Below are 27,837 nucleotides of genomic sequence, written 5' to 3'. Positions count from 1 at the left end.
TCAATATACACAGTTTTCAATTTATAAGTTTTGGATTCGATTTATATAGAACAATTCCTTCTCTCTATACACTAATAGGTGTCAGTTATATCAATGTGTTGTGTTATGAATGCGAATAACAGATTTCAGCACGTAAATCAACATATTTGCTGTGTATGAAGCTTTACCGTGCAGTATATACATATATGAAAGTTCAGTTTGCTAGGCGCATGCGTGGAACAAACACTGATGTTGTTCACAAAGTAGGTAATACGGTTAATAAACCGCTTATCTTCGCAAATGTAATGAAATATTTGTAAAATATAATTAACAAAAGTATAAATGTTCTTCTGTTTGGCTAAAACAACTCAATTCGAACTAATTCTCATCATAAAAGTTCTTCTGTTTGGCAAAATACCTCAATTTGAACTAATTCTCAGACACACACCTCACATAAACTTTTTTAGTTGGCTTTTCAAGCTTACAACCCGATTCACAAACTCGCATTAAGCTTTCGCAGTGAAATGCGTTTTTGTCTGGACTAAAAATTGCATTGAATTAATAGCCAAAACTTGAGCCCATAAGCTTTTTAAATCAGTAAGCTGTGATAGCTTTGACAGCTTTTACAGCTTTGAGTATTGAATAAACATTTCAAAAGCATATCTATAGCTGTATCAAGGTAACAGAAACAACAATGGATTTTTCAAAAAAAAAAATTAATTCAATAAGTAAATTAGGCGAGTTGAAAACTTCTAGCGAAGATAGCTACAGATACAGCGATGAAAATGGTAGCCAAGATGGTGCCCAGGGGAGTGCTTCTCATTCCTCAAGCATTATCAGCGAGTTCGCCCACCTTCGGCCTCGCGGTGGTCTGCATGGCAAGGCATACTGGCGCGACGTCATTAACGAGGTGGAGTTTGCTGTACACTGCGTTTCGCAACCGCGTCTACCTGTCATCGACTACTCCCTAGTCCTGCCACCACATCTTTGTGAGCGCGTAAAGGAGATCCAAGCCTACGATTTCTCAACCTCAGACGATGTTGTTTACATTCGGGAAGAGATGCGTCAAGAGCGTCCGCATGAATACCAGATAGTCAGTGAGGATAGCCGCGAAGAGGGGCAGGAAGGCGCCCCCCTTGTAAGTAAATATTTTATGATATTGATTTTGGACTAGTACAAAACATATACATATATGTATATTTGTAACAAATTATTGTTTAGATAACGGACCGAAAGAAAGTTGAGGAGCATTTTAGCGAAAGCCAACACTCAGATATAGTTCGCATGGACCATGAGTTTGAGAAATTTGACCTGAGACTAGATGAGCCGGTAGGGCATACCCATCGTAGTGTCGATAAGACCAGCTGGTACGCAAAATTTTTGTGTGCCAGTCGTGAGGAACGTGTTTGCTGGCACTCCCGAGTAGAACGTTCCAAGACGGGCGATTCGGCGTACACGCTTGACGAACAGGCAGAGAATCTAATGGATGCGGTAACTAATGATTCTTGAGTGTGGTATGCAATGGCCCTAACTTCAACCTTTGACAGTCTGCTGAGCGGTTCATTCACTGGCTCAATTCTATCGGCACAATGGATACATCCATGACGCCGGAGAAGGTTAAGAACTTATTTTCAATCAAAGGCGATCGTACACTACTTGCGTCAGTCAAAACCGATCCAAAGGAAGTCAACGCCATAGCTCAGACAGTAGCCGACAAATGGAACAAGCCTCATGTAAGGTCTCTTTTAAAGCTCATATAACGATATCACACTTAACTATCGAAATCCATATATTTTTTAGATGGCGATTGAACTCAAATACGAGAAACATATTAACGACCATGCAAGCCGCGTGACACAAAAGCCGTTGCTTAGCGCTTTTGGACGCACTGTACCTCTCAAGGATCGGCCTTGGATTAAGCGCCCCGGGGATAAGATCATCGAAACGGTTTACCCAAATGATCTTCTCACACGTGAGAAGATTTTCAAAGGCATTACCCATCTTCGCAGCACCACTGCGCTTATTGATTTTTACTTAAACAATCCAAAATTGGCTCGGCCACTGTATCTACTACAGGGTGGAGACTTCCAGGAAATGAAAACCAGCGAATCAGTCTTGGAGATTCCACTCTACGAACATCTAGGCCTGCGTTACTAACAGCATCTTATATGCAAACTGAATTTAACTTATTTATGAACGTTATAGAAAGACAGTTGAGAATGAATAAAATTTAGAGTTAAAAGCGAGCAACAAAAATAATACTATAAACTTACTGGAATCAGTCAGCTTATTCAAACTTAACCCAGGTCCGTGGGGGCCAGGTCCCCACACGCGACTTGACCTACAGTATCAAGTTAAAAACAAGTAAGAAAGCTCTAGTCGAGACTACTCGACTACGAGATCCCCTGAACCCTTGGAGTAATAGCTATTTCAATAATTTTTCGCGTCTTTCAGCTTATACAAGAAACACGCACACACACACACACACACACACACACACGCACGCACACACAGGCATACATACACACACATACATACATACACACACACACACACACACACACACATACACAAACATTTACATACATATACACACACAAGCATAAACACGCATGGGCGGCAGTGAGCGCTTACTATGAGAACTTAATTGCTTAATAACTTTTTGTGGACGTACGATCTTCATATAACATGGATATGCATTTAATTGCCAAAGCACAAGTCTCTAGTATTTGAAATACGCTTTTTTTTTAAGTGAGGGTGAGGGGGTGAATTTATGGGTGGGGGGTAAATTTTAACAAAACCGAAATTGTATAAATTGCATATAAACATACATTAAAAGTTTGGAGACTCTAGCAATAAAGGTGTAGAAGATATAATTTTATAACTGGGTTTCGATAAGGTTTTTTATCGATTTTTTGTGGACGCACGATAACGTAACCTTCAGATTATGATTATACCATGGATATGCATGCAATTGCCAAAGCACAAGTCTCTAGTATTTGAAATACGCTATTTACAAAAGTGAGAGTGGGAGGGTGAATTTATGGGTGGGGGGTAAATTTTAACAAAAACCGAAATTGTATAAATTGCATATAAACATACATTAAAAATTTGGAGACTCTAGCAATAAAGCTGTAGAAGATATAATTTTATAACTGGGTTTCGATAAGGTTTTTTATCGATAAAAAAGATCCGGATGAGTAATCGATTTTTAATGATAAACTTGATATGCGCGCTGTAATTACGGACACTTAAAAAAAATTTCAAGTCTCTAGCTCTTATATCTTCTGAAATCGACGCGTTCATACATACGAACAGACGGACAGACAGACAGACAGACGGACAGGGCCAAATCAACTCAGCTCGTCGCCCTGATCAAGAATATATATACTTTGTGGGGTCTCCAGGTCTAAAAGTGTTCAAATTAGGCTGAAAAAACAATGTCGATTTTTCGATTATTCTCGATAAAAAAGTTATCGGACAATTTATCGAAAAATAAAGCAAACTCGTACTGCCTATGGTATACACGAGTATGCATGCCAAATTTCAGCTCTATAGATCTTGTATCTTCTGAGATCCTTTTGCTCATACGGACGGACGGACGGACGGACGGACAGACGGACAGGGCTATATCGACTCAGCTCGTTGTCCTGATCAAGAATATATATACTTAATGGGGTCTGCGATGATTCCTTCTGCCTGTTACATACTTTTCACAAAACCATTATACCCTGATTTCCCATTTTCAATGGGTTCAGGGTATAAAAACTGAAATTGTATAAAAACTCAATATCCGCGCTGTAATTACGGACATTTAAAAAAAACAAGTAAGAAGGCTCCAGTCGAGACTGCTCGACTAGGAGATACCCTGAACCCTCCAAGCTGATATTCTAATCAGTCTGGACTTCTTTTATGCACACATACATACACATGCACTTATAAGCACGCGCTCTGCTGACTGCGCAGTTAGCAGCGACTGCGCTTGGGCTGCGCTGCAATGTGGGCAATATTATACGAATTTATTTGTTGAATAATTTCTTTTGTAGACATACGATCTTAATGAAACTTTCAGAACGTAATCATATGGTTAAAATATGTGTACATTCCAAAGCACAAGTCTCTAGTACTTGAAATGCGTTTTTTACAAATTGGGGGAGAAGGGGGCGTGGTATCCAAAATCTGTAAATTACAAAATCTTTGTATCCATTAACTTTATATGCAACCCAAATTTGAAATCTCCAGGTCTAAAAGTGTTAAAATTAGGCTGAAAAAACCAAGTCGATTTTTCGATTATTCTCGATAAAAAAGTTATCGGACGAGTTATCGAAAAAATAAAGCAAACTTGTACTGCCTATGGTATACACGAGTATGCATGCCAAATTTCAGCTCTCTAGCTCTTATATCTTCTGAGATTCTTTTGCTCATACGGACGGACGGACGGACGGACAGACGGACAGGGCTATATCGACTCAGCTCGTCGTGCTGATCAAGAATATATATACTTTATGGGGTCTGCGATGATTCCTTCTGCCTGTTACATACTTTTCACAAAACCATTATACCCTGATTTCCCATTTTCAATGGGTTCAGGGTATAAAAATTGAAGTCTCTAGCTCTTATATCTTCTGAAATCGACGCGTTCATACATACGGACAGACGGACGGATGGACAGACAGACGGGCAGGGCCAAATCGACTCAGCTCGTCACCCTGATCAAGAATATATATACTTTGTGGGGTCTGCCACGCCTCCTTCTGCCTGTTACATACATTTCAACAAAATCATTATACCCTGATTTCCCATTGAAAATGTGTTCAGGGTATAACAATTAAGAAATCTCTAGTCGAGACTGCTCGACTACGAGATCCCCTGAACCCGTTCAGCATATGCACACACACTCGCACACACACGTGCGAAATTAATTGTTTAATAACTTTTTTTTGTCGATGGACGATCTTCATAAAACTTTCACATTATGATTATGACATGGATATGCATGCATCTAGCTTTAAAGATGTAGGAGATATAATTTTATAACTGAGGGGTAAATTTTGACCAAAATCGAAATTCTATAAAGTACCATTCAAAGTAAGATTTTGTCAAGGAAAACCGAGTTTGCAAAAATGGGAAAGCGCACAACAATACAGCAGCGGCAATTGGTGCTACACCACTTTAAAAATGGAATACCGCGGCGCAAAATTGCAGAGTTCGTTAATTTACCCGAATCTACAGTACAAAACACAATAAACCTATTTGTTTTTGAAAACAGAGTGGTTAATAAGGGTAGAACGACTCCAAACAAAATTTTCAATGACACCGATGTGCGCCAAATGAAGGAAAGCCCCAAGCTATCCGCTTCAAAACTGGCTAGTCAGATAGAGCAACAGCTGGGGCAGTCATGTAGTGCAGAGACCATGATTTACATGGTAGAATTGCTCGCAAAAAGCCTTTCATTAGTAAGAGGAATAAGGAAAGTCGGCGCCGATTCGCCAAAGAGTACATAAACAAGGACACCAGCTACTGGGACAAAGACATTTTCGCTGACGAGTCTAGGTTTAACATATTTGGTTCGGATGGGAGGCCCTACGTCTAACGACAAGCGAATACCGAGCTGCAAGCAGCTGAAACCCACAATAAAGTATTGTGGAGGGTCTGTGATGGTTTGGACCTGTATGTCTGTTCTTGAGTTGTTTATGCTTTCCATTAATTTAATATTGCAATAATAGTTTTACGTTTGAATTTTTCAAAAAATTTTATTGGGTAAAAGTTAATGAGCAGATAAAATGTTTATTTTACGTTGGGTCAAATAAGCTGTGAGCCACTGTACATGTTTTGTTTGCTATGAATATGCATAATCGCGTAAAAAAATAAAATATCACCTTTTTGCATTCTTCAGAGGATCTCGTAGTCGAGCAGTCTTAAACAAGTAAGAAGACTCTAGTCGAGACTGCTCGACTAGGAGATACCCTGAACCCTCTAAGCTGATATTCTAATCATTCTGCACTTCTTTTATGCACACATACATACACATGCATCCACACGCACGCATAAGTCTGCGCTCTGCTAACTGCGCAGTAAGCAGCGACTGCGCTTGGGCTGCAATGTGGGCAATATTATGAGAATTTATTTGTCGAATAATTTCTTTTGTAGACATACGATCTTCATGTAGACATACGATCTTCTTCTTTCAGAGTGTAATCATATGGTAAATATGTGTGTACATTCCAAAGCACAAGTCTCTAGTACTTGAAATGCGTTTTTTACAAATTGGGGGAGAAGGGGGCGTGGTATAAAAAATCTGTAAATTACAAAATCTTTGTATTGATTAACTTTATATACAACACAAATTTGAAGACTCCAGGTCTAAAAATGTTCAATTTAGGCCAAAAAAACAAAATCGATTTTTCGATTATTCCCGATAAAAAAGTTATCGGACGATTTATCGAAAAAAATAAAGCAAACTCGTACTGCGTATGGTACACACAAGTATGCATGCCAAATTTCAGCTCTTATAACTTCTGAGATCGACGCACTCATGCGGACGGACGGACAGACGGACAGGGCTATATCGACTCAGCTCGTCGCGCTGATCAAGAATATATATACTTTGTGGGGTCTGCCACGCCTCCTTCTGCCCGTTACATACTTTTTCACAAAACCATTATACCCTGATTTCCCATTTTCAATGGGTTCAGGGTATAAAAAAGCTCTCTTGTTTTATTGAAAGCTAAAACTGATATGGAAAACCCCAAATCATTCTATCGTTCGCAAAGCTAAGCGAGTATATACGATAGATGTTGAAATAAGTGGAGCTGTACTCGGACCATGTATTGGCAAACGAGTATTGTGAAGGCGGGTCAATTTTCCCGATGACAAGGTTCTTGCTTATTTTTTGCACCAGATATGCTAGTTCGATTTAGATACGTTGCCGAGCTGACATACGCAGAGTTTTTGTGTTTGGACAGCAATGAGTCGGAAATCAAAGGGTTTCCCGCCAATTGAACAAAGTTGCTTCTTCGTCGATTTAAGTGACAGCCGTCTTCCGAACATGATAGAAAGCTGTGCACACAACCAAATGAATTTCAGCATGACAGTAATCAACAAAATTAAACAATTTTCGCTCCCATCAAGGGAGCACGGAAGGGAGGACTGTCTTGCACATGTCAGTGAATTGAAGGAAAGTGCTTTGAGTATTATACAGATAAACTGTAATTAAATAAAGGGAATAAGATATTTTGCAGTTCATTGAAAATATTTGGACTCGAGAGCGACGGACACAGCTGATTGACAAGGGTAACAAAGTACACAACGTATCCACACTATTCCGCTTGCCAATGCCCCACTTGCTTTCTCCATTGACAACGTATACCATGTGGCATGCATGCTTAGCTGCCAGCAAGCAGAGCGCTGTTTAGCCTAACATGTGGTTGGGGAGCTCCCTGGTTGGGTGGAAGAGTGGATGGGTGGATGGGTTGTTGTATACCGTTATATATTTTGTCACAAATGAAATAGCCGTAAGACCAAAGACTGACGGTTGACGACTTAGTGACCAACTCAACGATCAAAAGAATAACCGAGTTGTGGTTAATCAAATAAACAAATCCATTTATCCATAATATTCTGTGATGTCGAAGCTATTTACTTGTGAGAGAATGATAAGAGCCACTCAAGCGTAATATATAGTGTGTGTGAATATAAAATCTTGTTGCCAGAAATATAGTGTCCGCTCAAATAAAAAACAGAAATTTACTGAATATGCACCAGCACAGAAAAAAGCTAAAGCAAGTGAGAAGGTTCAGTCGATGTCAGCCGACTGCATGATACTCTACATATTTCCATTTTGTGATTCAGCAATAGGCGTATTTCAATCGTTCATGTAAGTCTCTCGTTTGGCAACAACCGAACTTAACAGTGGAACTTCATATATCAGCCGCAACACACACAAAAACGAAATAAACATAAAATTATATTAATTTCAGTAGATCAATTATTTCCAACATTTTTACATGAAATCGAATTAATTACATCTATGCATCCAGCCGAAAAACTTCAATTTTTAAGCAGAATATGAAACATTTGTTTTGATTTGCTTATTTAAATATATGAAATGAATCTAATTTCAAAAGTTCTTAAGTTATAGGGAGTCTGTGAACATAAATCAATACTTCGAATCAATACGCTTGCTACCGAAAAAAAAACCGTGTTAGATCTATGCAACGTTCAGTATGATTCGGAAAACATATTAGCTTCTACAATTAATAATGTTTAGCAATTCCTAAAAAGTAAGAAATAAAACTAGTCCGAAGCAAGGCGAATTTAAGTGTCATTCGATCAACTTGAATTTTTTTAAGCAATTATAAGGACGTGTTTGAACTTCAATTAACTGCGGCGAAGCTGTTGTACGCAAAGACACAAAGGGAACAGAAGCGAAATGAAAGGAAGCAAATTGAAAAGCCAGCAACACTTGTGAAATAAACATGGACATACACATGCACCTGCACCTACACCTGCATACACCTGCCAATGTCTGAAAACATTGATGACGCTCAATCACTGAATGACTGACTTGCAGCCTGTTAAACCGAGAAAACGGCTTCCAGTTAAATATATATCGCACCAGCGCCGATTTGAGTTGCAAACAATAGCGCTAACTGGCAGGCAGACGGCTACCCAGCGAAGAGTCGATGAATGCCGCAAAGTCCCCTAGCTTCTTGCAGCTGTATGCAACACCTCTGGCAAATACAAATATATTAGAAGAAAACACCACTTTATTTGTATGGTTTAAGAGTTGACATGACAACAGTTTATGCTTTCTTTACAATGCAAATGAATCAACCATTTTCTAGCGTCATAATTTTCAGACATAAGAATAAAGCTAATGAGGGTATCCGGAGTGCGTGATGAGTCCTTCTTCGTCGGTTGTTCTGTCATTGTGTGTTGTTTGATTTTTGTCCTTTTGTCTTATTGAGTAGTAGTTGGTCTGCGCATTTTTCAATTTATATAAACAAAACATTTTAATTTCAGAAATTTAATTAAACAACGCCATGATAACATAGCTGCCTCTCATTGTTGTGGCTGGCATTGACGAGCACTGTGCCAACCAGTGGCAGAGAGCCATGAGGCAATAAATAACTGAACGTCCCCATTTAAAACTCTGCTGTATTTATATGTCAGCTGCTCTGCAGCGACTTTAGTTGAACCCCCTCTATAAGCCTAGTGGGCGTTAGAGCTACCCATCTTCCATCATATCCCATTTGATATCGTCGCGTCAATGAGTATGAATACTTAAGCAGACGAAGGCTGAGCTCGTGATACCCTCTACTCTTGTATGATCACATGATCACATTTATGGAATCTATATGGTGCATATTTAAATATATCAAACTTTAAGATAATGCTTTATGGTATGAGAATGTTTTGAAAGCTGAATCGTATGTAAATGCCCTCAGCCATAACAATTGAGCCTGTTAGTCCCGGGATTAGGTAGGTGTGAGAGCTGTGTAAACTACCCCAACACTTGCATTGGCTGTATGTTCGTCCGCTCATATTGATTGGTGGTATCCTTTCATAAAACCCTTTGGACAATGACATAGAGGATTTGGTATGCACCAGTAAGTTAAGCACATGTTAGTGAAAAAGGCCGGCCAGGCTTTCACTTAATTAATTACCAAACAGGAAGATAAACATCAAAGTGTTTTAGAATGCACACATCAATTTGCTCCTAGGTGTTGCTCACCAAGTATGGCTGCTATTTCTGCTGTCTTACACTCAAGTGCACAGAAAGCAGCGTTGTATGCTTGAGTGCACGAGAGCGAGGCAAATCCATTTACTCATAATTCATTTATTCCTATATTTAGAGCTGTGCACACGTTTTTTTCCCCTATTCCGCGCTTGTCCACGCTCCACACACTCGCAGCGGGCGATGTCCACACGTGAATATTTGGCGGCATGTGTTACCTGTGCCACAAATTGGGGGAGGTTTTAAAAGTATTCTAACAAGCCATATTGTTTTATAAACAGCCACATACGTTCCTCTTGGCATACTAGATAAATAAATACGTTTCAGAACGTATAAGGGGCGCAATGGGACAATATTATAGAAGTTTATGTCGGAAGATGCGCACTGCTTTCATCAGAAAATTTTACAAAACGTACGCTTTGCAGGACAAATGGTCTGTCAGCAAAACTGAGAGGAACAATGAACGTTTTTAGCTACGTAATAAGATTTGAAAAACGTAGAAACTAAGAGATATCGACGGTAAATGCAATAATGAATTTTGCGGTTGTTTTGCACATGACCAGGTAGCATCAACAAAGGCAGCATCATCACACAGGCATCATTTGATGACTTTATTGCATGTAGCTGCCTGTGGGCCGGGACATGGCCGGGTCCGGCCCAGGCCGCTAACAAAGTAACATCGCCAGTAACAACAACCAAGGCCATTGCTTTTAACGTTAATTTATGCAACTTTTGTCAAACGCATCGTGTTTGCTCGTTGTTCGTTGCTCGTTGCTCGCCTACACCATGTTGCCGCTTCACAGTAGCCGATGGGGCCCAGTTTGAGTTGGGTGCTCTCACATGGCCTATCGGCTGCAGCACGGCATAGGCCTTAAAAGCCACTGATTGGCGCAGGTTGCTGTGCTGTTGTCTCTTCCACTAGCTTATAAAATTGTGCGTATATACACAAAGGTGTCATTTTGTGGGCATGTTCCCGGACGCACATCCGCAACCTGAACACCAAAGTAACATGCGAAAAAAAAAAAGAAAAACGAAACAGAAGAGAAACAAGAATGTAAACAAAAATTCAATAAAGGCCCACCTAACGTTTTATTAGCCTGCAAAAGGTTAAAGACTCTGAAAATGCAGTAAACTCATAAAATCGAGTCAGATACGATCTTTAAAAATATTCAACTCTCCGCTGCAACATTTAATGAATTCCTATTTTTAACTATTCCCGGTTGCTACTTGCCACTCATCAACAATTGGAAATGTAATTATTTTTACTTTAACTAATGTATATGAATATTCGATAAAATAGTAGTATGGAAGAGATTTCGCAATCGCTGCGGCATAAGCTAATAATATGAACTCTATGTATGTACATGTATATGTGTTGTAAGTTAGTTGTATTTGTATGTGAATACAATGCATTTGCAGGTGACTGTGCGTATGTATCTGTGTAGGTGGGTATATGCAAATAGAGAATGAAAAGAGAGGACGCACACTTAAATGAATTGTTTCAAAATAAACATGCAGGGCTTTTTTCGCACGGCCGCATGTACTGATACTACGATAATAATATCTTATTCACCTTGGCAAGTAAAGCGGGCGGAGACGTGCAGGCATCGACTCAAAGCAGGGGCGCAACATGTGTGGGCTCCATTAGTAGAGTGGCCGCTGTCCTGTCGTGCCATGCCGATGCGCACTTCTCCTGAATGCTCTGGTACGTGCGGCAAGGTGTGCGACTTCATCGTGCAGCTGGGGAAATCGCGCTGAAGGGGAACAAAAGTCTGCCGAAGCCAAATGACATAACTGCGCCTTGAATTTCTCTATAATTTCATTCTGCTAATGGTGCATGTGCGCATGCCTGTGGCAGCGCACCCGGTGGGGTCGTGGGTCATTGCCTGCCGCAGAACCTGTTGCTAAAGAGTGAGCAACAGTTTAGAGTCCGGCAATATGTATCCATAGTGGTGAGTTGCGCAGATACTCGCAGCATTCGCACTGCAGAAGGAGCTGCAGCAACAGGCTGTGCCGGCAACAGGCGGCCTGCAACAGTATGCGGCACATTGGTGGATGGTGATGCAAGAGCCAATTATGCAATTGTGCCACAACAAAACACTTTCCCCTCAAAACTCATCGAACTTGAACAGCAACCGTTAGTCGAGCAAAATTATAAGATATTCAGCACATTCGGCATATTGAAGCTAAGCTTTCAAGCATCAACACAGCTATTCCGACCCATTCCAGCCACTGAATAATCTGCTGTCAATATCAATGAGAAATTAAAAATTTCAATTGACATTATTCTAATGCTTCGGTCCCACTGTAAGGGCATAACGAATTATCGCTGTGTGCTTCATAAGCACTTCCCCTAATGTAGGCTCAAGCCGAAGGCGCATCAAAAACAAGAACGCAACGTCACTAGCCTTTAGCTCAATTGCGATGGAGAAAGCGACAGCTTCGTATTGCCCTAGCGGCAGGGACGACCATGGTAATACCGACAGCGACGACGACAACGCGACTTCGCGACCCTTCGGAGGCAGTTGCTGGTATGACTACAACTAAATGGCTTATGTGAGTGTGATTCTATTTATTAGAGATACCCCTGCAGACATTTTCCAAATATGATTACACTATATGAAGCCTACAGCCAGCAAGAATTGTTCTCTCTGGCATCGAGCAAAAATAAAAATAAAAACAGAGTCGCTGTCACGCGAGTGGTGAATGAGTAAAGGGTATTCATTTTTATAAGTTTATCACTCCTGAATTTCAGACCGGGCTGTTCGCTGCTAACTAAGCTGGTTTTCGCACACACTTATAGAAAATGAATCCTGATTGTTGCGGAAACGGATGTGTCATGTGGCACATACACACGTACCCTAGTGTATATAAATAAAGCTTGCATCCCAACGTGCATATATACATGCATGCATATATAACCACACATATATATATATATATACTTGTCTATATGTATACATATATGAATATATTCATATATATGTACTCTTCATGTGTTGCCGAAGGGTCTCCTGCCTGTTGAATGTGGGTGGCGAAATGGTGCAACAGGCTGGAAAAACCATAACGAGCCGAAGTATGCTGGCGCGTCAGCCGAAGTCAGCGTTTGTGTTTGTAGATAACACAGTGAATATGCATGAATCTGCTTATGTATGTCTACGCTCACACATAGCACGCATACATGTACTCGTATCCATTATTATGTTTTCATTGTGAGGCTGCAATTGTAATCCAAAATAACAATTGAAACTTGCATGCAATCAATATATTATATATCTGTGTTGAAAGATATGTGGGTGTGTCAGTTCGTGTTTATTTTCACCATCTTCGTATTTGTTTGAAATTTTCTAAGACTTATGTTTTTTCTATATTTTTTTCGTTCTGAGCTCATCCGCCCTCATCTGCTCAGTTCCATAACTGCGTCTCCGTCTTTGCTGTTGCCACTGCGTCCGCCTGTTGCGCCGTGCCTAGTACAGCCCGATTTGGCCGCTAATACATACTAACGCACACTCACATACACACACACCCACCGTGAGAGAGAGTTATACATTAAATTCAACATGGGAAACGAACACCGCTAGCCGGCGATGACTCTGTGTATCTAAAGCTGCAGAATGCACGGCTCAGTCGTCTAACTGCCGCGTCCCAAGGCAGTTTAGCGCGCTCCCAAATTCAAAGCACAAGAGACTCTAACGTCTTATTCTACTGCTGCTGCTTCTTCTTCTTCATTATATCTTTTTCTGCACTAAGTAAAGCTGCAGAACTACCAAAGTCAATGTGTTAATACAATATATGTTAGATGCAACGCAATGCAAGTACGAATCGCCTTATAAGTTTTACCTATTATCTTTATTTTTTGTTGTGTTTTTTTGCTGTGAAGTGAGCCTCGACTTTATCAAGACAAATATACATATATACATATTTTCATATGTTTATCAATACAATGCTTTACACAGGTGTTCTGCGCATCTCAGGTAAATATAAGTTAAATATATAAGTTAAATATATATATATATAGAAAGCGAGAATTCTTCTTTACAAGCAAAGGACTTTTTGCTTGTAAAGAAGAATTCTCGCAGATATGAACTCCATCTGTTATTTCCTTCAATTGATTTGAGAATAACTGAAAATAGGTTATTTGAATATTTAATAGCGTGCATCTTCACTGCTTCTCTTTAAAGTAAATATAATTTTCGTTTTAGCTAATTAGCCTCGGCTTAGTTGAAAAAATTAGCAACATATATATGTATATATACATATATCTAGTTTATATCCTCGGTTGCTGTTAATTGTTTCTAATTTTAATAGTAAAGGTATACTATAAAATTTTTACATATGTATGTATATGTATATAATAATTATTAATTATAATTATAATTATAATAATAATTATAATTATACTGTAAGTACATACAAATCACAGTTTCGCAAAGCAATCCGTAGTAGGACAAGTGCAAGCCGCTGCTGTTGCTGCTGCTAATGTAATTCTTGCTGTTGTGCTTAGCTCTATGACAAGCCACAACATCATGTTTTATAAGTGAACATTTTGTTGTCCCTCTGCAAGACAACAAACTCGAACACAACATGGCCGGACATGGTGTAGTGGGGGAGAAGCTGAAAAATACGAAAAACAATTCTGTGCAAATGTTTCACAATGAATTTGAAATTGCATGTTCCATGGATGTGGACGCGGGCCGTCGCTTTTGGTTTACCCTGTGGGGAGATAGCTTCCACGACCCCATGACTGCTGCTATTAGCAATCCGTGCCCAAATCGATTGCCAACAATTCTAAAAGCATTTTATGCAGCAATCACAATTTCCTTTTAACGCGGCGACGCGACATAGCCTCAAACACATACACCCACACATTCACATAGATGTATATGTATGTGCATAGACTCGTATAAGTACGTACATAGCACATACATCTCTGCATGAATATGTATATTGTGTGTGTGTGCAGGCGTGCGTATATAAAACGAAAAGCGAACAGTATCGCCAAGTCCGGCAGACAAAGCGAGAATGGCCAAGTTGAGGCGGGTAAGAGCTAAAGGCTGCAGCTTGCGTACTAGATTGCCACCCAGCCAAACAGCCAAGCAGTCCAGTCAGCCAACCAGCCATTTGTTCAATATGGCAACGATCATTCGCACCATATGACGCAAAGAGCTGACCTCCTGCTGCCGACAGCACTGAACACAGTCTGCCGCGGATTCCTTGCTTGTCGCTGAGTTCAATGCAATTATATCCGAGCCGTGCAAGCTGCGTTCATCGATTGGCAGCTACTTCATCCATGATTTAGCATTCTTTTTCGATTTAGCCATTTATCTATCTCTATATCACTCTGTCATATGCATACATATAAGATATATAAATGGACAATATATACATTTTCAAATATATTTTATGCCGCTGCTCTTTTGATTGGTCTTTTAGGTATAACGCTTGTTAGCTTTTGTGGCGAGTCATAACACCATCGCCTGCGTCCTTTAAAAAAGGAATAAAAAATGTCAAAATTTATACAAAGTGCGCTTTGAATGCCCTTTCCGCTAACCATTCTCTGACTCGGACTAAGTCAGTGCAGTGGGAGCTACAATCGGCAACGATGTCAGCAATGCCGTTGCCATCACATCGCACTTACGGATGCGTGACCCGCAACTCATGAATGCTGCAATTTAAATGGATTTATTCATTTGACGTACTACTTCGTTGCAAGTTAAATTCTTTTAATACCCTGTGCTACCCCATCCACATCTACAATATTAGTGACTCTCCGACAGCATAGAGGGCACAACAACACTTGAATTTATCATTCAGGTGTGAAGTTTATTTCAGCATGAATGGCTAAACCAGTTTTGATATTATTGCGGCTATCTAACTTGAGCCCCGGGATCCGTCATATCGTCAAATGCCTACTATATCCTTTAATATTCCTGACAAATTTTTGTTTGTAAATGTAAGTTCCATTGCGGTGCAAAGTGAAATGAAGTGCGAAGTAATGTTGGCATGGGTAAAGATTGAAGAAACAGAAAAATCAGATTATATATTTGACATAAACTAAATTTAGTCAGTAACTTCTGATTCTTAGATCAAAATATTCAATTTAAGGCATAAAAAAGTCCTAACTGCCCTGAATTCAATTAAATTGGATCTTATTTGACCTAATATTATGCCCAATATATAAATGAGAAAAGCGATTTGCCATCTCTGTAGGATCAGTAGTCACCCTTTCATTATATATAGTCAATTTATGCGCTTGGCGTAGCATCTCTATGCCTGCGTGCCGGACGGTTGCTGCGACTGGGTTTTAAGCAAAAACTAATTAAAAGTTGTAAGACATTTTTTGCCTAGTTTTATTTCGTTTCGTTTCGTTTAGGTAGCACCACCTGCCATAAGATGCGTACAGACACACAGCGCAGCACAGATAAATAAATAAAAAAAAAATAGAAATGGCAATGCGCAGCGAACACCATTGCGTATTGTTTATTATTTACCGTTTCACTCTGACACCAACGCAGCGGCAATATGAATGACGCCGACTACGACACGAGCGACGGCGCGCCAGCAGTTGGAAAAGATACGCTTCACTTTTACCCGCGGAGCCGACTCCGACTCCAACTCTAACGCCGACACCGACACCGACACCGACACCGACTTAATCTACAGAAGTTGTTCGTTTTTGTTGTAGTTCATGAAGTTACTTGAACGAGCATTTAGACTTAAAGCTGCAAATAAACAACATTTTCAGTTGCTTATTATAGTTGGAAAATAGATGAACGAATACCCTTTCGAACAATGTGCATGGAAATACATGTAGAGTGGCTTCATTCTCATGGCTAAGCTGGCAACCTATTCGCCTAACCCTCTCAATATTATTATTTGATTTACTATAGAAAAAGACCCTTGACAAAAGAGACATTGTCGTGATATTCATTATGTGATGTTATCGGTCGATGTGAGAGCATGCAAGATTCGATGCAGCGAAGGTAAATTCACTTCGGACATTTTTTCAGTGCTCACTTTGCAACTTTATCCATCAGCCAGAACAGTCGACTATGACGCAGGTGGCAAATGAAATTGAAAATCTAGCCTTCTTATTCCTTATCCCCTGAAACCGTTTAAATGACCAAAAAGAAGAAGCAAACCTAAGCTCTTCCGTCATCACAACTTTGATAAATTCTTGATCCCTTGTTTTGTCTAGATCACTTATTTTGTCTAGACCAGAGAGATCTCTAAGCCAGCCAAATCAAATCATATCTAATTTATTAGCCCTTGTCCAGTATAAGTCCTTCTAGTCACTCCGATTGCAGCGAAAGTCCTAATTCTTTCTCTTCCAAGCTCAACGTTTGTGGAACATTGTGACCCAAACCCATACACCCTTCGCATATTAGTGGTCTGTAATGCGATTGCAAGCATAATTCTGAATCAGAACATGCCAATTACTAAGCCCAACACACAAACAGTAGCTCTGCTTAGTTCTCGCCTATTCAAAATTAATTTCAGCCTGTTATTTACTGAGATTTCTAAGCCTTTGAAATTGATTTGTATACAATTACTCCAAGCTGTATTAAATACAACATAAAATTATTTAAAATGTTTATATATTTCGGGGCAATTCTCTGATTACTTTACGGAAATTCGCCCATAATCTTACCAGTAGCAAAATGGATTAAACATGCCTCAGCACCAGAGTAAGCAAAAAGAATTAAATCGCTTGACCTCACCAGATCAGGCAACTCAACTTTGTCCGGACTGCTTTGCTAATAAACGTGACAGATATCTCGGCTACTCAAATGTCGGTTACACTCACACTGACACACACACGCCCACACACACAACGAGCCGCAACGACCACAACAGACAGTTGAACAAGAGAACAAGCAGTCAAGGACTCTGCAAAGGTGTTCTGTTTCAAAGTCTTAGACAGGCCCAGTGTGTCCAGTGGACGGAGGAGGAGGAGGCAGGCACAAATCCAAGAAAATCTACATAAATCATGTGGGGCAAGTTTTCGGATAACTGACACAAAATTTAATTTATAAGCACGTACACTTTGCCAGCATTCGTATCTAATCGAGCTGGGAGAGTTTGCAAAACAACATAATTTAATTGAATTTTAATTTCGCTTTTAAGCTGGAAGTAAATTCTAATAATTATTTGAAGCCACGCTGGTTTAGCGATTGCAATACAGCTCATAGCTTTGATATAAAATATATAATAAAAATATATAAAAAAAAAAACAAACACGCAGAATATCGGAATATGTCCGTGAATGAATGGGACCTTTTTAGATCCACTGTGCAATCGGAGAGCGATAAGAAAGGACCGTTGCGTTGCTCAATGAAAGTTAAGTAAAATAGAGGATTCTTAAATTGGTGCTCAGACAGCGCAGTGACAGCAGGAATCGCTCAACAGACAACCCCATATTCCAGTCCATGATCAAAGAATATAAATATGATTTTCCTCGTGTAAGTTCAATTTATATTCATAAACACATACATATGTACAAATCATCTACACCTAGGTGATTGCCGTGCAAGCAAATAGCCTTAACGGAGTATTTCGCATTTACACACATCATTCACGCAAAGTATTAGACTTCTCTGGAGTTTTTTATATGTATGTAACTTTTGTATATGACTTTGCTTATATGCTCTTAATTTATTATGTCTTGCTTGAAAGGTGCGTAAGTAAGTTCTTCCACCATACGTACCGCGATTCTTTCGATTGAATATTATGTTGCAGCTTCTGTATGAGTACATGCACAAAGGGATGGGAGAGGAAGAAAGACGTGGCAGAAGTACTTATTGTCCTTTGCAAAGTAAACTGAGGAAAGGAGAGTGTTGGGGAATCACATCCACGGCCACACAATTTTAATAGTCTCTCACATCTACACGTGTTTCAGATTACAAAAATAAAATCATGAATCGAATGAATTTATAATGAAATTCGAGCTACTAAACATTAGGGCATTATTTACTCTCACATATCCCATAAGCTGTTATTAAATGTCTTTGCAACTGAAACAGTGCAGAACATCAAATTAGAGTCGTACCACAGTTATGAACTCAGTTACAAATCTAGATTTTCAACGAATAAAGAGCTTTAATCTTTCTTAGTCATTATTATTGCTTAGTATGCTTGAATGGTTCAGTTGTGAATTTACGTGACATCAATGAGATTCCACCTATGCTATGTTATGCTAGACAGCACCCAATTTTTCCAACATAAAATCACACTTTCGCTTGTCCAGACGGCGAGACATCTGAACGGAAGTCACTTAATTTCAATTCATTTTGCGCGTTTAAAATTCATATCCGTTTGCGCGTTAGATTCAAGGGTTGCTCTTCTAAAAGGTAGAGTCACTTGTGCTTAACGAATGTAAGCTAAAATAATAATAAGCCTTTCGTGTAAAAAAAAAAATAATAAAAAACAAAAAAAAAAAAAAAAAAAATATATATATATATATATATATATATATATATATATATATATATATTATATACATATAAACTATAAAGGACAGAATATTGAATTAAAAATTTTAACGACAAATTTTTGGCAACCGCTTGCGCAGTGTTTACTGTCATGGTTTGGTATTAATCCCACTTTAATCAACTCCACTTGAAAAAGTTTTTAATCACTTCGGAAATGTTGTCAAACATGTCTGCATTCTTTTAAGCAGCTTGCAACTAAAGTAAAACAGCTAAGCCCAAAGCTTGGTACCCTGTTCTCGATTTTAATTTTTGACAATAAGCTTGGACTCAAAGAATTTGAGTACTTATCGCAGGGCGTTGAAGTAAATTTCAAATAAACTTTAATCATTACAAGTCTGAAATAAACAACAGCTTTTGGCGGTGATTCAAGCGCCTCCGACTCTATAGAATGTAATATTCAGTCAGTCAGATATTATTTACATTAGATAACTATTCAAATTAACAATGCAATGCTTGAAAAAGCAACCAAGAAAAATTCCTATAAAAAACTTTCTAGAAGCCTCCCCGAACATTAAATACCCTTGCTGACTTATGCCCTAATGAGATTTTCTTGTATACTTACCTGAAATGTGGCGAGAGTATTAAAAGATGCATTTTATATAAAAGAGTGGAAATTGAATGAATGGATCTAAGTAAACATGAAATCTAGATAGAAAATTGGGCGAATTTCGGTGTTCAAAATGGTGTAGCTCTAAATTGAAATAATTAATAATAATCTTTAAAACAAAACTCTTTTTTTTTTTTTTTTTTTTTTGTGGCTAGCGGCTGTTGAGGAGATGCTACATATTTTCTTGAATTTCAATGGCGTCCAGCTTTATAGTTAGGCGTCGTCGCTGCAGTCTCTGTTACTAAAATGAAATGTGGCAGGTAATTAAGCGGGCGGAATTGCTAAATTATTGCAACTTACAGCAAGGAATCCAAGCATCCAGCAGCTCCTCCATGCTCCCAGACATTGCGTCTGCTTAAGTTAATGAGATGTTAAAATGGAATCTCTGCCCGTTGGCCGGACGCAGTTTAGTTTCCCGCACGTTGTGATTTCACATTTTTCTAGCAGCTCCTTTAGCAATTTCCTTGACTTTTTGTTGAGTTGGCGGCATCAAATGCTGCCGGCTAACGGTTTTTAACTATTTTCTGTCTACACCTGAGTTTCTTAATGATGAAAACATTATAAATATGCGTGGGAGATAAGACTGCAGCCACACAGGCGCTTAAATTGCATCGACTATAGCCTCAATTATGCAATAGAAACAGAGCGTTTAGTTCCTCAGTGACATTAATGAAAATAAGTCAAACTCTCTGTTGTTCCACACTGTCTACCAGCAATATAGAGACACACTACATTTTCATTTAGCTTTCAGATGTTGAGCAGGGTTGAATGAGAGAGGACTAAGATATTATTTTTGGAATGGGCGATTAGCTCGAAGAATTTCGTTTGTACTAAACACGATATACTTGAAATATATTGAAGAGCTGCGTTTGTTAATTTTATGCAAATGGCTGTGGTGGCCTTAAGCTGCTGGACGGGCACAACCAGCAACCAACAAGCAGCTACCAGGGGCATAATAAAGAAGCGCGATAAACTGGAACTAATTTAGTAAACAAGCTTTGAAAAAGGGCACGCGAGGACCAACGTGTTAGGCTGCCAAACGCGGACGTTCAAACCCTCTACCCTTAACCCAAAACAATTCATGTGTGCGAGTGTGCACTTAACGGGTGAAATGGCAGCAGCTCGTTGTGTGACGTCCTACGTCAGATCGCCCTGCCATTGCTATTGCGAGCGCCGTTGGCAGTGCCTTAGCAGCATTATTCCTTCAGAGTCCACCAACATTATTATTATTCTAAATTCGCTTTGTAATTACTTGAAATTTTCCAACTCATTAGCGTGTTTAGCACATCCTATCAAATCATTACAATATTACAAACATTACAAACAGAGACAGGAGAACGGAAACAGAGATATTATTATCAACAAGTAATATTATCAAGATCAATTTTATATTTATTTAAATTGTATGTTAAGGTGCAACAGTTAATTAAAGCCAAGCCTCAATAGGCATATCCCTTGGTCCCATTCACTAATCATTGCATAGCTGCACTTACATATGTGAAAATTACTCTACTTGGTGGCTATATCACCATCCATCGTATCTGTACTTATGTTTCTTTCTTATGATTGACTCCCAGTGAGTACGTAAAGAGCTGTAGAATCGGCAACTATCCCACATCAGCCGCCGTTAACTCGGCATATTATGCCATTCTTTCCTAATGCTCAATACACACTAAATGCATCGTTTTTCTTCCGAGCTTGACAGGTTTGATGTACGTATACATAAATATATAAGGGTAAATCGCCTTATCAAAGCCTTTGCTGTCATGTATTATGCTCATTACTGTTGTTCTTCTTGCTATTTGCATTGCTCGTATTTCTGGATTGTGCTTAAAATCACACTTCAAAGTACATAGAATATTGAATGGAGCTTATCTGCGGCAAAGCTAAGACGCACACAAATTTGCACCCGTCGCACGAAGGTAACAGTGAGCATAGATTTATGTCGTCTGCGGAACATTCCTCGCCCCGTCTGGGTCATATTTATATGAAAAGCAGTGTGGCTGCGAAATACGCCGAAAAAAGTGATGTATTTCCATACTTTCACGCTTCGTGAAATACTGTTGCGTCGCCCTAGCTTTGCTGGCTTTGGGTCTGTCCAGTCAATGGCCCTGACAGCGCCAGCAACAGTTGAAACGGTGAGCGGCGGAGCTGCGGCTCACGCGGCGCTGTCGACGTCATCGTCATGCCCCAGCGCGGTGGGCAGCCCAAAGGTAATAGGCAGTAGGCAGTAAGTAGAGTAGACAGAAGCAATGCACAATTTCCCCGCCGGCACGAGGCTCGGCTCGTGACACTGATTTAGCCGAGCAAAAACGAGTGTTATTGGAAGAAGAGCCATCAATAGGGCTCCCTCTACCATTGCTGCTTCTGGTGCTGCTGCTGCTGCCACAGCCAAACAAGGCAATGTGAATACGGTGCTGTAGGGATTTCTCCTACTCTCTCATACATACAGACCTATGCAGACCAGCTACACAAGCACAAGCGCAACAACACCCAACGCACCACACTCACACTCGCAGTCACACTCACACTCACACCCACACTAACGCAAATCGCCCTTGCTCGTGCTCTTTCGGATGCCCCGTCGTATTGGGGGTTGGAAAAGCATCGTTGCCGCTAGGCTCGCCGTCGTGTTGGGTTCACTGTTGCCCTGTAAAGAGTTTTCATTATAAATGAAAATCAGTTGTTGGTTCATTCAATTCGTGACGTTCAAGGCGGAAGTACATGCCAAAAGCTTTGTAGCGGCGGCTTTGCTCTCCACTCTGTATTGTATTTCTGTTGCTCTTGTGCCGCTCTGAATGTCGTGTCCGCGCTAAGGAAACTCTGCGTTTTAAACAATTTTTTTTAATAGTGTACCATATCATTTTTGTTTTTGTGCAATCATAATAAGACTGTGTAACTTAAATAAAGGAAAGAAAATAACTTTAGCTGTAGTTTGACTCAAGTGAAAAACGAAAGTGGAAGCTACTAAACTACGGCAAAATACATAATGATGATGATAATCAATCCGATGATTTGACTCTACCAAATGTAAGTATGGACAAAATTACCCTCCGTTAGAAAGGTTTGTAGTAGCACATGTTAGTCTCAACTTATGTTACATAGAACTAACAGGTAGTTAATATATTAACGATATGTTGACCGAAGTGCCAGTAAAAGATTTGTTTGATGAATTGTTTTTTTAATCCGTCAGATAGCCGTTACAAACGGTAAATATAAATCAATCGAAGCCTTGCTCACGTTGAAAAATAATTCAAATTGTGTTGCATATCAAGTCCAATCAAGAACTGGAAATTATCTATCCTTTTCGCCTTTGCTATTTGAAAGAGAAAAGAAACCTTACTAAGTAGTTCCTCTTAATGATCCAGCGAAGCCATGGATGATCAAAGTTGGAATAGTAAGACTGCATTTTTGAGAAAGTCGATGTTTCTTTTTAAAATTTGTTATGAAGTGGATCGACTCATCGGATTCTATTTTAGAAATATCAACAAATACTTGAAACTTAGCGTCATATATGCATGTAGTTTAAATAAAAATGTAAGGTATATTAGCCGTCGACTAGTTAGCTACTGTGTCAATTTGGATCGACGATATTTTTATTAAACGATTCGGACAAAGTTCAGCAAAGGACCATTTAACCGCTTCAGCTTGTTTCAATATCATCAGTGCAGCAGGAAATCAGTTCCACTCGTCCGACGAAACGCATTAAGCGCGAACCAAAAGCCAGTCAGTCACTCAGCAAGCCAGTGAGCCGAGGCTTCGTTGCACAGTCGTCAAACTAGTACGTTTTAATGTTACCTCACTTGGCTTTTGTGTGCCCATTCTTTATGTTTATTGATGCACAATTAAACCGCATTTGGCCAGCCAACCAGATATGCAGACATTCTGTTAGTCTGCCATCCGGCCAACAAACAGATTCTTTGTATGCTGTCATGGTCTATTGCCGACCAAATTTACTAGGAGTGTAGTTAAATTCCAATGAGTTCACCTATAGGCGCAAATAAAGACAAACACAACAATTGCATATATACATATATCTATATATATACATATATACTATGCATAAATAAACATATAAAGCTTGTTATTCAATTTGGTCAAAATAAATTTGACATTTGAAATGGAAGCGAAGAGCTTGATTAGATCCTCTTTTTATTAAAAGCAAATTATATTGTGTTTTGCACTCACATATGTCGAGAATCATAAATTGGGATTTACATCTGAAAACTTGACTACATGGCCATAGTCGAGTTTGGGCTGACGCAGAAAAGCCAACTTAACTGCCACTTGAATAAAAGGTGTGATAGACATTTGCGCTTGTCAACGCAACGACAAACTTGGCCATTGATACAACTGATAAAAGTACTGAATAGAGCAGACAGCAGGCAGCAGACAACCGACAGCAGAAACAGCGGAAATGTGCGAGATACAATAAACACAGAAACACAACACACACCAACACATCGACATACACACACACACACACACACACTTATGAATAGCTCACTGACTCAACTAGTGGCTGTTGAGGACCGAGTTTGAGTTTGAGCTTGAGCTGAGTGCGAGCTTCAAATGTGAGCTTGAATTTGCCTACTTCCGCTTGCCGTATCGCATATGTCACGCTCTTCTGTCTGTGTGTGCGTGAACTATGCGCATAAAAGGGGCACCTCCGCTGCATCCGCACCCACAGTCCCCTTGTAATGTCACTATCGCAATTTAATCAAATGGACTGAAGTAAATATTTAGCTTCTTCGACTGGGATTATGTTTTAGCCTTCATCTTCGAGTCGATAATATTTAAAGCTCTACGTGAATCAGTTAAGCTGCCGGATGCAGTAACTTTGACTGTAATCTAGTTTTTGTTGACAATTACCTTTTGCATATAAAAATGTTATTTAATTCATTCTAGGCTTTTACCTTGCACAGGTAACTCAATCAATGGCGACTTGCACTGGCCGCAATTTAAATGTATTAGTTATAAATTGGCTTACAGCAAACTCTATTACATTGCGTGAGTGGCAAAGTCAACCTTGTCGCCCGCGCACTCTCCCTCCAGTGCATATAGTAACTATGGCTTGCATATACATATGTAAAAACTTACAGCTTGAGTGGTCCACTTATTCCCAAAACTCACTCTGTTAGTGTCTGAGAAAAATACTCAAGAAGACAATAATAATAATAACATTGACTAAACGTACATCTAGCAAAACTTAGCCTACAACAGTAAGAATCCTACTAATTTCCAAAGTCGAGTTAATAATGAGTCGGTGGATCACAGAGTTCTACTGAATTTGGCATAGAGTAGCACTCTATTTTGCTCAGCTCAGTTCAGTATTTCAATTTAACAATTCCAAATTTAACAAAAGTAACTTACGGCTTTGCTTAGAAAGCAGATTTGGCTTATGCAAGAAAAACTTTCCGTGCTTTAAGTCTTCAACTCTATTTTAAGGCACTCCACGAAGACACGCAATAACCAGTAACAAATGAGCCAAATTGATTAAGTAACAATTTGATTTCGCCTTGTGAGATGTAGAGGCAGCGGCAGTGGGTGGCAATGCACCCACTGACTGAACAGCCCGATCGACTAATTGCTTGGCTCTTGATACACTAGACTCTATTGCGTTCATCCTTTTAGAGCACAAGTTGCATCTGCACTCATTGAGGTCTCCATTTAGTCCACATGCACTTCCGTTATCTTTACAGCTATCGAGTCCTAGAGTAGGCTTCTCAAATAAAGTTAAAAGGGCCAACTCATTAATTTTGAGCAAGTCGCCAGCTTGAAATTTTTCCGCTAGAACTGGCAACTGATTTGTAACAATCTTTGTAGAAAGGTCATCTGGCTTCACTTTGATTGTATATAGATCCATGGATCCTTGTAGGATCGTCAACTTATTTACATTATTCGTCAAGAGTGCTTCGTGAAAATTATAATCATTGATACCAGAAGACTGTAATTGTTTGTGTGGGATAGTTGTCGACGCGCAGTTGTGGAAAAGTGGGCAGCCAAATAAATAGACTTTACGCAACTGGGGTCTGTGTACGACCCGAAAGCTATGGGCTATTTTCAGCACTGGCGCCTGCACCTGCTTCTGCAATTCAAGCTGGGGCGAACTACCGTTTGTGTCAACCCAAAACGAGTTTCGTAAATTAAAATCATCCTTCAAGACTGCAGCGTGGCTCTCGCTATCTAGCGCCTCATCCGCAAGTGGAATGCTGTGGTTGCTCCCAGCAATGAACGCGCGACTGCATCTGGAAATATGCATACGATCTCAAAACACTAAGTTATTGTACACGTACGCTCCAGTACGCTCTGTACTTACAATTGCATCCACATAATTTGTATGCATGTATACTTAAACAATACAAAAAATACAAAAAAAAGTAAAATAATAATAATAATGTGATTAAATACCTGAGGTTGTAGTACAATTAGGTTTAGCCTGCTACAATAAAATGACATATTTGGATTAAAGTTAGAAGTAGCTCGGTTTGACAATATGTTCAGCGTAGTTTTTTGGTCGTATATAGTTAGTCAGTTACCCCTACGCCAATTATGGTTACGAGAGTAAAATATCAGACTAGATCAATGTACATGCCGGCCGGCCTATCAACGGATAATGGTGTTGTTCTTTTGCAAAATATTTTTTAATAATATCCCAATTCCTCGAGTTTGCTCCTTCAAGTTAGCTATTTGGAACTTTAACACTTTAACTATTAACATCATGCCGCGCTACCATGCTATAGCTGTCCTCCTTTCCGTCACGTGCTGTCATCCTTCGCTTGGCTTCTCCTTCTCTGAATGTCTCGCATAAATGGTAGGTATATATGTATATATGTTTATACTTTATTTGATGTTAAGTGAATTATTTACTAAGCAGAACATATATAGAAGTATCGTGAAACGGCGTATATATATATATATATATATATATATATATATATATATATATATATATATATATATATATAATCTTTAAGATATACAATTTACAGCTGATACAGAGCTAAGCTCAACTAGATGACCACAACTTACCCAATACCTTCAGTATCGGGATGTGCGAGCGTATGTGCATGTCTGTTTGCATTCATTAAAGCGCAAAATTGACAGCTAACAAATTCATCTTGATTATTCCTTAAACGCTGCCAACACAATCACAATAAAGGCGAGCAGAGCTCGCATCGGTGCTTCCGGCGAACGACAAGCGACAAACCAACATAGAGGATGCCTGCCAGTAGACAGACAAGCTCAAGCCAAAATCACTTGGGAACCCTGCCAACAGCATTTGCAAAGGTTTTACTGCTGCTTAAAGCGAGAAAAATCTAAGAATGGAAAACTACGCAAAATTACAATAAAGCACCGTAACATCTTATCAGAAAGAAAAAAAAAGAATAGAGAAGTAGTAGAAGATGAAAAAAAAGACAAAGACGACGTTTCACTTGAAATGCAAATGTGCATACACATTTTCAACGACTTTTACCCTTTCTGTGCCCTCGCATTTGCGGGTCTGTATGTGACCGACAACAACAGCCATCGCCATCATAGACGATTATTGAGATTTATATTTGAAAATAAGCTGATTTTGGTTGACGCGTATTTTCCACTTATAATATTTTCTTCTTCTTCGGGCAAAGAGCAAATAGATTCGCGGCGAACATATTAGGACAAAAAAGTAATTGCAATAGTATGTCAAACTCGAAATCTTTTCGAATTTTGGAGTATTTTCTCTTTGTAAAATCACACTTCAGATTTTTTCCTCAGTTGTAAAGTCACAAGATGTCCTCATATAGGTAATCTTTTTGAATTAAAATGCTTGATATTATTACATTATAAATATGTTCTAGATATCACAACTGCTTTGGGTAGTATAACCACCAATTGCTTAAGATCAAAAGTGGACTTGTAAAAAGGGAAAAATCTATACTGATAGCTGACTTTGACAACCAGATTGCCTGCCCTTTTTAAATGTGCAATCATCTTTAGTTTGAAGTTTGCAACTTTTTCAGTAGCAATTTACTACTGCA

At 39.3% G+C, this 27,837-nt stretch overlaps 2 protein-coding genes across 3 annotated transcripts; one reads left to right on the top strand and one right to left on the bottom strand.

Moving 5' to 3' along the window:
* Window positions 1–500: 500 nt before the first annotated feature.
* Window positions 501–2,247, top strand: LOC108618425 (uncharacterized). Its single transcript, XM_018014424.2, has 4 exons — window positions 501–1,117; window positions 1,201–1,470; window positions 1,527–1,712; window positions 1,780–2,247. The coding sequence occupies exons 1-4, from the start codon at window positions 674–676 to the stop codon at window positions 2,134–2,136; spliced, it is 1,257 nt and encodes a 418-aa protein (XP_017869913.1). The 5' UTR covers window positions 501–673; the 3' UTR covers window positions 2,137–2,247.
* Window positions 2,248–23,786: 21,539 nt separating this feature from the next.
* On the bottom strand, window positions 23,787–26,337 carry LOC108619933 (uncharacterized). 2 transcript variants are annotated; one of them, XR_016271215.1, is made up of 3 exons: window positions 26,136–26,274; window positions 25,190–26,064; window positions 23,787–23,804 (listed from the first exon to the last, which is right to left on the bottom strand). XR_016271215.1 is itself a non-coding variant. In XM_089475253.1 (3 exons), the coding sequence occupies exons 1-3, from the start codon at window positions 26,273–26,275 to the stop codon at window positions 25,260–25,262; spliced, it is 885 nt and encodes a 294-aa protein (XP_089331379.1). In that variant the 5' UTR covers window positions 26,276–26,337; the 3' UTR covers window positions 25,088–25,259. The 2 variants fall into 2 exon arrangements, 1 of the variants encoding a protein (XP_089331379.1); XM_089475253.1 differs by lacking the exon at window positions 23,787–23,804 and having other exon boundaries at window positions 25,088–26,064; window positions 26,136–26,167; window positions 26,228–26,337.
* Between the last annotated feature and the right edge of the window lie 1,500 nt (window positions 26,338–27,837).

Source organism: Drosophila arizonae, chromosome X (genome assembly GCF_054131065.1).
Source record: "Drosophila arizonae isolate 15081-1271.41 chromosome X, UAZ_ARI_1.0, whole genome shotgun sequence".
NCBI lineage: Eukaryota > Metazoa > Arthropoda > Insecta > Diptera > Drosophilidae > Drosophila > Drosophila arizonae.
This window is presented reverse-complemented; position numbering and strand designations above follow the sequence as displayed.

What these genes read in the sequence shown, in the direction of transcription:
- LOC108618425 (XM_018014424.2), top strand. Translation starts at nt 674, where the DNA reads ATGGATTTTTCAAAAAAAAAAATTAATTCAATAAGTAAATTAGGCGAG. An exon ending in GGCAGGAAGGCGCCCCCCTT is followed by an intron (nt 1,118 to 1,200) that starts GTAAGTAAATAT and finishes ATTATTGTTTAG; the next exon opens with ATAACGGACCGAAAGAAAGT. An exon ending in CAGAGAATCTAATGGATGCG is followed by an intron (nt 1,471 to 1,526) that starts GTAACTAATGAT and finishes AACCTTTGACAG; the next exon opens with TCTGCTGAGCGGTTCATTCA.
- LOC108619933 (XM_089475253.1), bottom strand. Translation starts at nt 26,275, where the DNA reads ATGTCATTTTATTGTAGCAGGCTAAACCTAATTGTACTACAACCTCAG. An exon ending in TAATTGTACTACAACCTCAG is followed by an intron (nt 26,168 to 26,227) that starts GTATTTAATCAC and finishes GTATTGTTTAAG; the next exon opens with TATACATGCATACAAATTAT. An exon ending in CAAATTATGTGGATGCAATT is followed by an intron (nt 26,065 to 26,135) that starts GTAAGTACAGAG and finishes GCATATTTCCAG; the next exon opens with ATGCAGTCGCGCGTTCATTG.